At 42.7% G+C, this 13,281-nt stretch overlaps 2 protein-coding genes across 2 annotated transcripts; one reads left to right on the top strand and one right to left on the bottom strand.

Moving 5' to 3' along the window:
- Positions 1-1,483: 1,483 nt before the first annotated feature.
- On the bottom strand, positions 1,484-10,549 carry tsfm (Ts translation elongation factor, mitochondrial). The gene is made up of 6 exons (XM_054785555.1): positions 10,412-10,549; positions 10,068-10,217; positions 9,856-9,984; positions 9,656-9,772; positions 2,294-2,378; positions 1,484-2,218 (listed from the first exon to the last, which is right to left on the bottom strand). The coding sequence occupies exons 1-6, from the start codon at positions 10,457-10,459 to the stop codon at positions 1,824-1,826; spliced, it is 924 nt and encodes a 307-aa protein (XP_054641530.1). The 5' UTR covers positions 10,460-10,549; the 3' UTR covers positions 1,484-1,823.
- LOC129185832 (protein FRG1-like) lies at positions 3,073-8,423 on the top strand. The gene is made up of 2 exons (XM_054783332.1): positions 3,073-3,610; positions 8,398-8,423. Exons 1-2 carry the CDS (start codon positions 3,073-3,075, stop codon positions 8,421-8,423), a joined length of 564 nt encoding a protein of 187 aa, XP_054639307.1.
- Positions 10,550-13,281: the final 2,732 nt, after the last annotated feature.

Genomic DNA, 13,281 nt, shown 5'->3' with positions numbered 1-13,281 from the left:
TGTAGCTCTAAACATTTAAACTCACTTTTTTGTCTCCTACGACGTTATGCTTTTTTCTACAGCATCTCTTACATCATATGCAAATCATGTAAATTAGCCCATTACGTCAGAGCTACTTTTCATACTGAGGAGTTGGCAACTGGTTATGGGGAGACAGGGCTGCTGCTTCGTAGTGATGGAAATTTCGGCTCTTTTGAGAGAACCTGTTGTTTTGAATCGGCTCACTTTAAAGAGCCGACTCTTTCGGCTCCCAAGTGGCTCCTCAGATTTTTTTGTTGTCTAATTACCAAATCATGTGCTTTGTGTAAGATGAATTACTAATGTAAAAAATACATGATATGGGATATTTATTATTTAAATTGATTTTTTTAAAACCTCACTGAACATCTACAAACAAATATAATAATATCAAATACCCATAAATATAATAATACAAAATTATCATGTCAATAGACAAGGCGAAATCTCTGCATGCAAATTTCTATGCACATATTGACCAATCACATTCCCCTTTAACAAAAAAAAAAGACGAGGAAAGAACTAATCGGCTCCTCATTGGCTCCCAACGACGCGAGCCGGTTCTTCTCATCACTACTGCTTAAGCAAACAAAATATTACTAACTTTCGGCTAGCTTGTTTCATTGCGAGCACGAAACTAACAGGTTCATTTCCACGATACACAGACTGGCTAGGCTACAAAAAAAACGGGTCACATATTGACACTCAATTCTTCTCTTACCTTTCTCTCTTTCCTATGTTCACAGACATTGGTTTTTACTCGGCATTGTCAGCGTAATTTCACTCTACTCCGCCGCAGCTGCGGACTGACCTGCAGCACTTGCAGTTAGAAAGCGCGGTAGTAGTGGACCAAACCATTTCATGTAGCTATGGGGGGGTGGTCAGTCAAGTTGGAAGATTAGTTTTGGTGATTTAACTGTTTAGATGTGGTGTGTTTAACTGTTGCTACCAAATACAAGACATTGTTTTAATTGTTGTCTGACTCTATTTAAAAAAAAAATCACCACCAGATAGCAAAATAATTTACTATTTATTGCCCCCTCCCTCCTTTTCATGTAGTGACGCCGAGTGATCAGTAGATGGCAGCAGAGTCCATGTGATGAACTCATCGGGAAACGCCCCCTAGTGGCTGTCATTGGTTAGCACACCTATTAGCACCCAAAAGAGAAGATTTTCCAAAATACTTGGAAAGGATTTCCCCGAAAAATTGTCGTAAATGTTGTTTTAACTCTGTGACTTTTTAAACATGTTTAATTAATCTGACCATATTTATAGCACTGATTTATCGGTATATTTAAATATCTTTCTTTGAAGCTTGCCAAGAATAGTTTATAGTGAGAGTTTTATTGTGAAGGGCATTTCTGAAGTCAAAACATGCATGTATTATGTAATCGAAATTTTAAAATGTTTCCTTTATGTGAAACCTAAATACAAATATTTGATTCTTGATCATTTATGAATTGTAGTATTTACTTCTACATTATTATATATTTATTTGCAATGTTTATATGGAAACTGTATTCCTAAATGAATGAAAAAAAATTGGGTATCAGAAATTGTATGTCGAGATTTGCGAGACTTCCTGTGTCGTATAAAAACCCACACAAGACATGACGGCAAAGAGGATTGACCAACACTGTCTTATGATACATTTCCAGTAGTAACATTTATTGTGTTGCTGCACATTTGATGTGCTAGCAAGTCTACCGTACGTGCATTTGTTTATTCCACCATTTATGATCCTAAGTGAGAAAGTCCAGCTGACCAATAGGAGGCGTACAAACAAACAAAAAGTCTTCATTTCATCATTTCTTTTCTTCACTGCCAACTTCTCCACACTGAAACCTGACAAAGTCCAGCACTCGAGCCTGCTGGCCCTTGAGCACCTGCGCCACCGTCCTGCTGGGGTCTGCCAAGAAAGTCTGCGGCAGGAGGCGTGTTTCGCTCTCGCCGCACGGCAGGTCGTCCATGTTGCCGAGCGACACGGGCGCCTCTCCCACGATGTGCTGTCCCAGCTTGCGTCCCAAACTTTCCTCTTCTCCCTCTTTGCCACCCCGGAAGACAACCAGGGCGCCGTAGCGTCCCATGGCCACCTCCGTCCGGCCCGCCACGCCACCGTGAACGTAGAAGCCGATGCGCCACTCGGCGGGGACGCTGACCGTGACAGCCCGCTTCGCTGACATCTTCTCACCCAGGCGACCTGATAGGACGACGTTTATCATTTATGACGTACATTCATCTGTTTGCTTAGCATCCTGCAGCTTCGTCTACCAACCTATGGTGAAGGCCACCTGGTCAGCCAGGCTCCCTCCCTGGGGGGTCACAGGGACTTTGCTGAGGTCATGGGCATCCAAGTGACTCTGCATGGGAGTTGAGAGCAAGGTGACAAGGATGCAAGGATGGAAGAAAGGTGGAATGAGAAGGATGAGTGGTGCTACAGTATCATTGAGAGCTTACAGTATCTTAGCTTCTTTTTACACTTGCACGACAGTCAAAGGTGCCGATAAAGGCCACAGTTTGACCCTGGAACAGATCATTTGTATTTGCATTCATTTCTTTGGCAACACCAAAATAGACTTGTGTTATTTGATAAAGACTTCAACGATTTCAACTTGTTTCTCCACCTGAGGATGTCCAAACACATCCTCGTCACAATCGGGACAACACCTCAACACTGCAGTGGGGGCCACACAGTCAAAATGAAAAAGCTCTAAAGGCAACCTCCACATTTTTCAACCAATCTTGTAGATATGCTAACAACTTATACACTTAGCTAACTTACAGTAATTATACATACACACACACACACACACACACACTAGGTCCCCAACTTACGAACATCCGACTTGCGAACATTCGCGGATACGAACACAAGCCGACTGGTCTATATTTTATTTTATTTTGCCTTGTAGTCGCTCCATCAGTATTTATACGGTACATGCTTGACCAGTAGGGGGCACTGTGACACTGCTAATGGGACGAACAGACGCTGGGCAGAGAAAGCTAAATTGTAGCTGTATGATACAACCCGGACAGAGCGTGTGATTAAAGTTTATGAAGAGTTTTTTATCCCCCCCCGCAGATGATGAAGGACCCGACCCTCCTGAACAGTTCACTGCTGTCAAGCTGTCTGACAGCAGGATAGCCTTGAAGTCCGGGTACGGGAAGTACCTGGGGCTCAACTCCGACAGATTGGTGGCGGGCCGCTCTGACGCCATCGGCTCCAGAGAGCAGTGGCAGCCCGTCTTTCAAGAAGGCAAGATGGCTCTCCTGGCTGCAAACAGCTGCTTCATCTCCTACAGCGCCAGCGACGACATCAAGGCCAAGAGCAAGACGGCGGGCGATGGCGAGATGGTGAAGATCAGGTCGTGTGCGGAGCAAGAGTTCAAGCACAAAGATGACATCGCTGATGAGGACCGAGGCAATGTGAAGTCCTGTGAGGTCAATTACGTGAAGAAGTTTCAGAGTTTCCAGGACCGTCGCCTCAGGGTGAACGAGGACGAGACGTGCTCGCTGAAGAAAGCCAGGCTGGACGGGAAGTTTTACGAGGCTTTACTCCACAGGAGGAGCAAAATGAAAGCAGACCGGTACTGTATATATATATATATATATATATATATATATATATATATAGTCAAACTTGTCTATAGGGACTCCACTAGAGGGAGTCTGCAAAAGTGGCCACTATAGACAGGTGGCCTCTATAGACAGGTTGGCGTCCAGTTTGAATGTTGACCAGTAGAGGAAAAAAAGGGAAAATAATAATAATAATAATAATAATGTTGACCAGTAGAGGGCACTGCAGACTGCGGATAAAAGTTGTACAGCACTACTAGGCTTGTTATTATCATGGTTCATGGTTTTAATCCTGAACATGCATGAGTCAAACAGTAGCACATCACATAGTACAATTCACAATTTTGCATGTCCAAAAAGGAGTAGGAAGAAGCAAAGCTTATTTAATCCTACCCCTCATCAGTTTCACATCAATTGCAATACATTTATTCACCTCTTGTTCTTCCAAGTGTACTTTGTAGGTCTACATGACAATGTAGTGCAATCATAGCCAAGGTTTTTACTTACTAAAAGGAAGCTAGAGGCTTAATAATAACTGATAGAATATATTCACCACCCACAGAACAAAGCTGTGCTAGTAATGTCTTACGCTTGTTTTTAATATTTTACTTTTTATACGGCAGAGTGTCATTACAGCTTTAGTTCATCAGGAAGTGACGGGAAGTGACGGTGGGCGTCCCGAGCAGGAGAGCTAGGCTCAGTGCTAGCTGTGAGTTTGGAGAGAGTTGGGAAGTGTGTTTATGTTGGCGTGGATGTAAAGTCCTGCAGTGTTCTCCGCTGTTAATAAAGCCATTAAAGTGCATCGGCGACGTGAGTCTCTCCTTCCCCACAACAAGCGGCATTACAGTATTGACCAGTGCACACCAGGAAATAAACGGTGTGATTTCTTACAGGCATTGGCTGGACAGCTATGTAGTGGGGCTTGTTTAACCTTTGCCTTGTGGGCAAGCAGGAAGGAGAGACGATGCTGAGAGATGTGTGTGTTCTGAGCTGCTGTCTGGTGGCCGCGTTCAATAAATAAAGTTGGCAGAAGCAACAGGAGAAGTTTCCTTCTTTGCTTCGGAGCTGAATAACACTGACAAGTTAACAGACTAGTAGCGAACGGAAAAGAAGACGGCTTTGTTTGTGTCGAATACAGAAGATGAGGACTTTGATGGATTTGTGGATGAGGATTGATGAAAAATAACGTGAGTACATTCTAAAATACTTCAATTAAGTACAACCAAACTCAGTTTTGCTCCCGCTGCCGCATGCATACTAGCGTATGTTTTTTTTTTTATTGTAGCGTCGCTGGGAGCACGTCCTGTTCCCAGCCTACTTTGCGGTAATGTTTTGGTGCAAATGCTCTTAAAGTTACATGTTTGACCAGGAAATAGCAAGCTCAAAAGAAGACGGCTTTTTTATGTGGAACAACTGACAGTTTGTGTGGATCTTGTGAATGATTGTGACTGAGCTAGGACTCAGTAATTAAAGTCTACACACGACGGCTTCATTGATTGAAAAACAAAACTTTTTCGTGCATGAAGCTTCTACTTGAGTTGGTAATTTGGCCGCTACATGCGGTCAGATATTGACCAAGGGAGACAAAATGGGTGGCTGCTGGCCGCGTTGGACAGGTGACTGCTATACACAGGGTCTATAACATGTACATTTGCTGCGGGGGATTTTTCAGTGGCTGCTATAGGCAGGTGGCCGTTCTATAAAGGTGGCCGCTAAGACAGGTTTGACTGTATAGTATAATATATATATATACACACACACACATATATATATATATATATATATACATATATATATATATACATATATATATACACATATATACACATATATACAGTATGTCACAAAAGTGAGTACACCCTTCACATTTCTGCAAATATTTTATTATATCTTTTCATGGGACAACACTGAAGAAATGAAACTTTGCTACAATGTAAAGTAGTCAGTGTACAGCTTGTATAACAGTGTAAATTTACTGTTCCCTTCAAAATAACTCAATACACAGACCTTAATGTCTAAACTGCAGGCAACAAAAGTGAATACACCCCAAGTGAAAATGTCCAAATTGGGCCAAAAGTGTCAATATTTTGTGTGGCCACCATTATTTTCCAGCACTGCCTTAACCCTCTTGGGCATGGAGTTCACCAGAGCTTCACAGGTTGCCACTGGAATCCTCTTCCACTCCTCCATGACGACATCACGGAGCTGGTGGATGTTAGAGACCTTGTGCTCCTTCACCTTCAGTTTGAGGATGCCCCACAGATGCTCAATAGGATTTAGGTCCGGAGACATGCTTGGCCAGTCCATCACATTCACCCTTAACTTCTTTAGCAAAGCAGTGGTTGTCTTGGAGGTGTGTTTGGGGTCGTTGTCATGTTGGAATACTGCCCTGCGGCCCAGTTTCCGAAGGGAGGGGATCATGCTCTGCTTCAGGATGTCACAGTACATGTTGGCATTCATGGTTCCCTCAATGAACTGTAGCTCCCCAGTGCCGGCAGCACTCATGCAGCCCCAGACCATGACACTCCCACCACCATGTTTGACTGTAGGTAAAACACACTCGTCTTTGTACTCCTCACCTGGTTTCCGCCACGCACGCTTGACACCATCTGAACCAAATAAGTTTATCTTGGTCTCATCAGACCACAGGACATGGTTCCAGTAATCCATGTCTTTAGTCTGCTTATCTTCAGCAAACTGTTTGCGGGCTTTCTTATGCATCATCTTTAGAAGAGGCTTCTTTCTGGGATGACAGCCATGCAGACCAATTTGATGCAGAGTGCGACGTATGGTCTGAGCACTGACAGGTTGACCACCCATCCCTTCAACCTCTGCAGCAATGCTGGCAGCACTCAGGCGTCTATTTTCCAAAGACAACCTCTGGATATGACGCTGGGCACGTGCACTCAACTTCTTTGGTCGACCATGGCGAGGCCTGTTCTGAGTGGAACCTGTGATGTTAAACCGCTGTATGGTCTTGGCCACCGTGCTGCTGCTCAGTTTCAGAGTGTTGGCAATCTTCTTATAGCCTAAGCCATCTTCGTGTAGCGCAACAATTCTTTTTTTCAGATCCTCAGAGAGTTCTTTGCCATGAGGTGCCATGTTAAACTTCCAGTGACCAGTATGAGAGAGTGTGAGAGTGATAAAACCAAATTTAACACACCTGCTCCCCATTCACACCTGAGACCTTGTAACACTAATGGGTCACATGACACTGGGAAAAGAAAATGGCTAATTGGGCCCAATTTGGACATTTTCACTTAGGGGTGTATTCACTTTTGTTGCCTGCAGTTTAGACATTAAGGTCTGTGTATTGAGTTATTTTGAGGGGACAGTAAATTTACACTGTTATACAAGCTGTACACTGACTACTTTACATTGTAGCAAAGTTTCATTTCTTCAGTGGTGTCCCATGAAAAGATTATAAAATATTTGCAGAAATGTGAGGGGTGTACTCACTTTTGTGACATACTGTATATATATATATATACACATATATACACACACACACATACACACACAAACACACACACACACACACAAACACACACACACACATATATATACTGCTAAAAAAAAATTAGAAGGTCCTTCAACCCTCAGCAGGATCGGTATCTGCTCCTTTGTGCAAGGAGGAACAGGATGAGCACTGCCAGAGCCCTACAAAATGACCTCCAGCAGGCCACTGGTGTGAATGTTTCTGACCAAACAATCAGAAACAGGCTCCATGAGGGTGGCCTGAGGGCCCGACGTCCTGTAGTGGGCCCTGTGCTCACTGCCCAGCACCGTAGAGCTCGATTGGCATTTGCCATAGACCACCAGAATTGGCAACTACACCACTGGTGCCCTGTGCTCTTCCCTGATGAGAGCAAGTTCAACCTGAGCACATGCGACAGACGTGAAAGGGTCTGGAGATGCCGTGGAGAACGTTATGCTGCCTGCAACATCATTCAGCATGACCGGTTTGGTGGTGGGTCAGTGATGGTCTGGGGAGGCATATCCCTGGAAGGACGCACAGACCTCTACAGGTTAGATAATGGCACCCTGACTGCTATTAGGTATCCGGATGAAATCCTTGGACCCATTGTCAGAACCTATGCTGGTGCAGTGGGACCTGGGTTCCTCCTGGTCCACGACAATGCCCGACCTCATGTGGCTAGTGTATGCAGGTAGTTCCTGGAGGATGAAGGAATTGATACCATTGACTGGCCCCCACGTTCACCTGACCTAAACCCAATAGAACACCTCTGGGACATTATGTTTAGGTCCATCCGGCGCCGCCAGGTTGCTCCTCAGACTGTCCAGGAGCTCATTGATGCCCTGGTCCAGATCTGGGAGGAGATCCCCCAGGACACCATCCGTAGTCTCATTAGGAGCATGCTCCGACGTTGTCAGGCATGCGTACAAGCACGTTGGGGCCACACAAACTACTGAGAATCATTTTGAGTTGCTACAATGACATTTTAGCTAAATGGACCAGTGTGCTGCATCATTTTTTCACTTTCATTTTTCGGGTGTCTTTGATTTCCCCCCTCTATTGTTGTTTTGTTTGTTTTTCATAACAATACAGCCTTAAAAGCAAAAGAAGCTATTTTTTCTTGACTATTTCACCTGCATGATAGCAAAATGATGTTATTTTTCCTCTTGATCCAATTGCTACTAAAGTACTAAAGCTGTTTCTGCTGCTGCTACTTCAACTTCTTTCTTGTAAATGGAATAATGCCCTCGACTCCCACCAAGGCATGAGAGTTCTGGCATTGGGTATAAAGACAGCTTTGTCTCGTGTGGCACGGTGGCCTTCAGGGCTGAATTTCATCTTTCCTGGCTGATAGAGAACAGCAGACGGATTTACTCCTGCAGCATCACCTCCATCTGCTGGTGCGCCCCAAGGGAGTGTACTGGGTCAGTTACTCTTCCTGGTGTAGGCTGACGACCTCGCATCACACTTGGAGAACGACCTCTCCATGTTACCGTTAGAAACCCAAAGCTTAGAGACGTACAGGTGTCTGCAGAAGGCCTGCAGCGACACTCGGACGCCGCTGAAAAACGGGCTACTGACTGGGGGCATCACTGTCAGTGCCAGCAAAGCTGCAGGGATTGCCCTCCTCTCTCTCTGCTTCATGAAAAAGAAACTGATACCAAGGAAAAGGGTCATTGTTAGCATCACCCCAGCATGGACTCCTGGTATTAAGAAAGCTGCTAGGTGATTCTACTGTACATCCTGGGACGTCCACCCTCCCTGAGCATCAATCACCATCTACAAGGCATACATACGACCTCTCGTGGGGTACGCTTGTCCTATTTGGACTGGAGCGTCTTCCTACATCCCAACCACAGCCAGGCTGTGGCGCTGCCCCCCACCAAGCACTTTGGACACCCCCTGGTTTACGTCCTCTATAGATTATTTTCATTTTCTTTTTGTAAGTGTGTGTAGGCTCTCAGTCGTACAGGAGTTGTCCATCGAGGGAAAGGCTTCTTAAGACGTCATCTGTACTTCTGTGAAGAAGGTGTCGGACGTTTCGCTCCTCATCCGAAGAGCATGTTCGCTGACGAAGCTCTTCGGATGAGGAGCGAAACGTCCGACACTTTCTTTTTTTAAATTATTTTCCTGTTATCACCAGAATGTTACTTGTTTCTACACTTTTATGACATTTAGGAATGTTAAAATGTATGTACACATCATAAATATTTACTTTCTGCATTTGCATGATGACATATGAGGGCTAAAAAGTCATTTGTGAAAATTTGACTAATATTAACACGGGACAGCTTATTTTTCCACTTGTGTGACACTTGAAAACATATCCTGTACATTTGATAAAGGCATTATGATGATGATGATTTGGATACAAATGTGTTGGTCGTATAAACATCAGCAGGGATTCATATGTTTCTACACTCATGACAGCAAGAAATGTTCAAACGTGCCTTCCAACGTAGCCTGTAGTGTCAATAAAGCTTTTATGATGGCCACACACAATAATAATAATAATATTATTATTATTATTATTTATGTCATTTCCCATAAGGAAAGTCGTGTGCACTTGCTAGGCGCTCTTACCTTGACATATCCTGTCTGGCTTTTATTTTGGTGGTGAGCCAAAGTGGAAAAGGCCACATCCTGGACCAGCTGCTGGAACTTCTCATTGCGGGCCACAAAGTCCGTCTCACAGTTGACCTGCTCCCCACCCACCCACACCCACATAAAAGATAGCTTTGTTGGGGTGAATGAAGAATGAAGAATACGTTTTTGGGATGTACCTCCACCATGACGGCCGCTTGATCTCGCACAAGGAGCCCAATGAGCCCCTCTTTGGCTTTGCGAGCATCCAGCTTGCTGGCTTTGCTCCATCCTTCCTTGTGGGCCTGCTCGTGCAGCCAAGCCTCCGCCTTTCACACACGTTTCATCACATCTCACTTCATTAGCAAATCCACCCGTACTCCATAATCCATAATCATTCATACACGCAAACCTGGGTGATGTCATTGTCAAACTTCTCCAGTGCTTTCTTGCAGTTGATAAAAGTGTAGCCGGAGCTTTTCCGCAGTTTGAGCAGGAGGTTCTTGTCCACCGCCAGAAGATGACATCCGGTGTGGAAAGCGTGTGCAGGCTGGCTGCTCACCTGAAGGACGGGACAGCAAAAATGCCATGAAAAAATGTATAAAAATCACTAATTCACCACGACATAGTCACACAAACTAGCGCTATTTATCGATAACATGAAACGCAGCCATTTAACCTAGCTTGCTAACCTCACTAGACATGACGGGAACTAACAAACCCATTTACACATCTTAAACAGTCATCTCAAATCACCTTTGAGAGATCTTTCACTAAAGTCCGAAGTAAAAAGCTTAGTGACATGTTTAAAGCTTTCACAAGGATAAAGTCTTGTGAAAGAACAATGAGAATGTCATTGACGTCCACGCCGTCTACGGAACGCCAGGATGTCCAAACTTGTGCGCGTAAAACTATCATTTGTCTACAGAGCGCCCCCTGGAGTCAAGGAGAATTACTGCAGTCCCCTCCAATAAATAAAATAAAATAAAATAAAATAAAATAAAATAAAATAAAATAAAATAAAATAAAATAAAATAAAATAAAATAAAATAAAATTTATATAATAAATCCTTTGTATGACATACAGTATCGTCTCCATCTACAGACAGATGCATGTTTATTATTAACAGAAATATACTGTACAGTATCTAAATACAGCTTTACTTCAAATTCAACCATCATTGATGAGTAAAAAGTCATAAATATACTAGAAAAATGTCATACAATTACGATTAAAAAGCCGTCAATTTACAAGAAAAATGTCATTAATTTATGAGATAAAGTCACAAATTTACAAGAAAAAAGTTTATGAGAAAAGAGTTGCAAAATTACGAGAAAAAGTCATCAATTTACAAGAATAATGTTGTAAATTTACGAGAAAAAAGTCATACATTTACGAAAAAATTAATACATTTAAGAGAATAAAGTTGCAAATTTATGAGAAAATAGTCATAAATATACAAGAGTAAACTGGTAAATAAACTAGAAAAAAAGGCTACAGATGCCGGAGATGGTGCCGCATAGGCTGGCATTGAAACAGCATGAGTCAGGATTGGCACAGCTGATGAGGCATCACAGGATGACACTGGGGCAGCAGGATAAGGTGGGGAAGGTGCACAATCAAGGTCCTAGTCCTGAGACACTCTGAGGCACTGAGGCACTGTAGGATACATATTAGGATGGGATACAGAGAAGATGACGTATTCTGAGAAACGTCGTCTGTTCTTCTCACGTCAATGTGAGGCCCTTCTTGAGATGAGTTCCAGTGGTGTGAAAAAGTGTTGGCCCCCTTCCTGATTCCTTTTTTTTTGCATGTTTGTCACACTTAAATGTTTGAGATCATCAAACAAATGTAAATATTAGTCGACTGAACACAAAACTCAGTTTTTAAATAAGACTTTTTATTATTAAGGGAGGAAAAAATGCAAACCTAGATGGCCCTGTGTGAAAAAGTGATTGCCCCCACCCCATTAAAACATACCTCAACTGAAAATATAGAGTAGTGGTGAACCTTCCCAGGAGTGGCCGGCCAACCAAAATGATCACAAGAGGTCACAAAAGACCCCACAACAACATCCAAAGAACCGCAGGCCTCACTTGCCTCAGTTAAGGTCAGCGTTCATGACTCCACCATAAGAAAGACACTGGGCAAAAACGAGTTCCAAGACCAAAACCACTGCTGAACAAAAACAACATTAAGGCTCGTCTCAATTTTGCCAGAAAACATCTTGATGATCCCCAAGACCTTTGAGGAAAATACTCAAAAGTTGAACTTGTGTGCCATTACATCTGGCATTTCATAAAAAGAACATCATAGTAACAGTAAAACATGGTGGTGGTAGTGTGATGGTCTTCAGAACTTGGAAGACTTGCTGTGATCAATGGAAGCATGAATTGTGCTGAAGGAGAATGTTGGTGACCTCAAGCTGAAAGCAACTTAGGTTCTGCAGCAGGACAATGATCCAAAACACACCAGCAAGTCCACCTCTGAATGGCTGAAGACTTTGGAGTGGTCTAGTCCAAGTCCTGACCTGAATCCTATTGAGATGCTGTGGCATGACCTTGACAAGGAAAAGCCTCCAATGTGGCTGAATGACAACAATTGTGCTAAATTCCTCCCCAGCGCTGGAAGAGACTCATTGCAAGTTATCACAAACGCTTGATTGCAGTTGTTGCTGCTAAGGGGGGCCAACCACTTATTAGCTTTAGGGGGCAATCACTTTTTCACACAGGGACATGTAGCTTTGGATGTTTTTTCTTCCTTAATAATAGAAAGTTTCATTTAAAAAGTACATAAAGTGTTGAGTTGTGTTGTCATTGACTAATATTTACATTTGTTGGATGATCTGAAACGTTTAAGTGTGACAAACATGCACAACATAAGAAATCAGGAACACTGAACACAGGCCAACACTGTTTCCCACCACTGTATAGTGTATGTGCTGTACGTACAGTATGTGATGTTTATCATTTGTCCACAACGTGTGGACAGGAGGTGTCCAAACGTTTTCCTCGGGTGAGGGCCACATGTGAGAAGTGAAAGGATGCAGCGTTGCCTCTGTGACGTTTAGTAACATACTGGATGAGCAGCACATGTTCTGGAGATATGCTAACAAGTGACATATAGTGACAAGTGACATCTCAGCTTTGTCTTATGGGTGAAAAAGCAAATTCATAACTTTTTCTCTTTATTTACACGTTTCTTTGCTCATTCTTCCAGTTCTGTTGTTGTTGTTTTTTAGATTTGACAAATATTTACATGTTGTTATTCTCATGTTAATTCCCATAATATAATATAAATATATGTTGCAATGTCACAACCTCGTTTTACAATAGTTGCACATTTATTTTTGGTATTTTTTTCTCATAACAAGACTTAAAAATGTTCTTATCTTTAATATTACAATTTGAATTTTTGATGTTTAATGTCATTTATTATGTAGTTTTTTATTGCATTAATGCTGTTTTTAAATCATAATATTACTTTATTCTCCTAAAATGACTTCTTTCTCGCCGTATTATTACTTCATTCCCCTAATATCACAAGTTTACTGCTGTTTTTCTTTCCATTTTTGCTGTTCTTTAATTTTTTTTGTTTGATTGTATTTTTAGAATTAGGCTGAGCG

This window comes from Dunckerocampus dactyliophorus, chromosome 8 (genome assembly GCF_027744805.1).
Source record: "Dunckerocampus dactyliophorus isolate RoL2022-P2 chromosome 8, RoL_Ddac_1.1, whole genome shotgun sequence".
NCBI classification, from domain to species: domain Eukaryota; kingdom Metazoa; phylum Chordata; class Actinopteri; order Syngnathiformes; family Syngnathidae; genus Dunckerocampus; species Dunckerocampus dactyliophorus.
The sequence above is the reverse complement of the archived record's forward strand: the minus strand, read 5'-3'. Positions and strand labels throughout refer to the sequence as shown.

Excerpts from the sequence above, each read along its gene's own strand:
- LOC129185832 (XM_054783332.1), top strand. The coding sequence starts at position 3,073 with ATGAAGAGTTTTTTATCCCCCCCCGCAGATGATGAAGGACCCGACCCT. Across the intron at positions 3,611-8,397 it reads AATGAAAGCAGACCGGTACT|GGCTGAATTTCATCTTTCCT; the intron begins GTATATATATAT and ends GGTGGCCTTCAG.
- tsfm (XM_054785555.1), bottom strand. The coding sequence starts at position 10,459 with ATGTCACTAAGCTTTTTACTTCGGACTTTAGTGAAAGATCTCTCAAAG. Across the intron at positions 10,218-10,411 it reads TAGTGAAAGATCTCTCAAAG|GTGAGCAGCCAGCCTGCACA; the intron begins GTGATTTGAGAT and ends CCCGTCCTTCAG. Across the intron at positions 2,219-2,293 it reads CCAGGTGGCCTTCACCATAG|GTCGCCTGGGTGAGAAGATG; the intron begins GTTGGTAGACGA and ends TCGTCCTATCAG.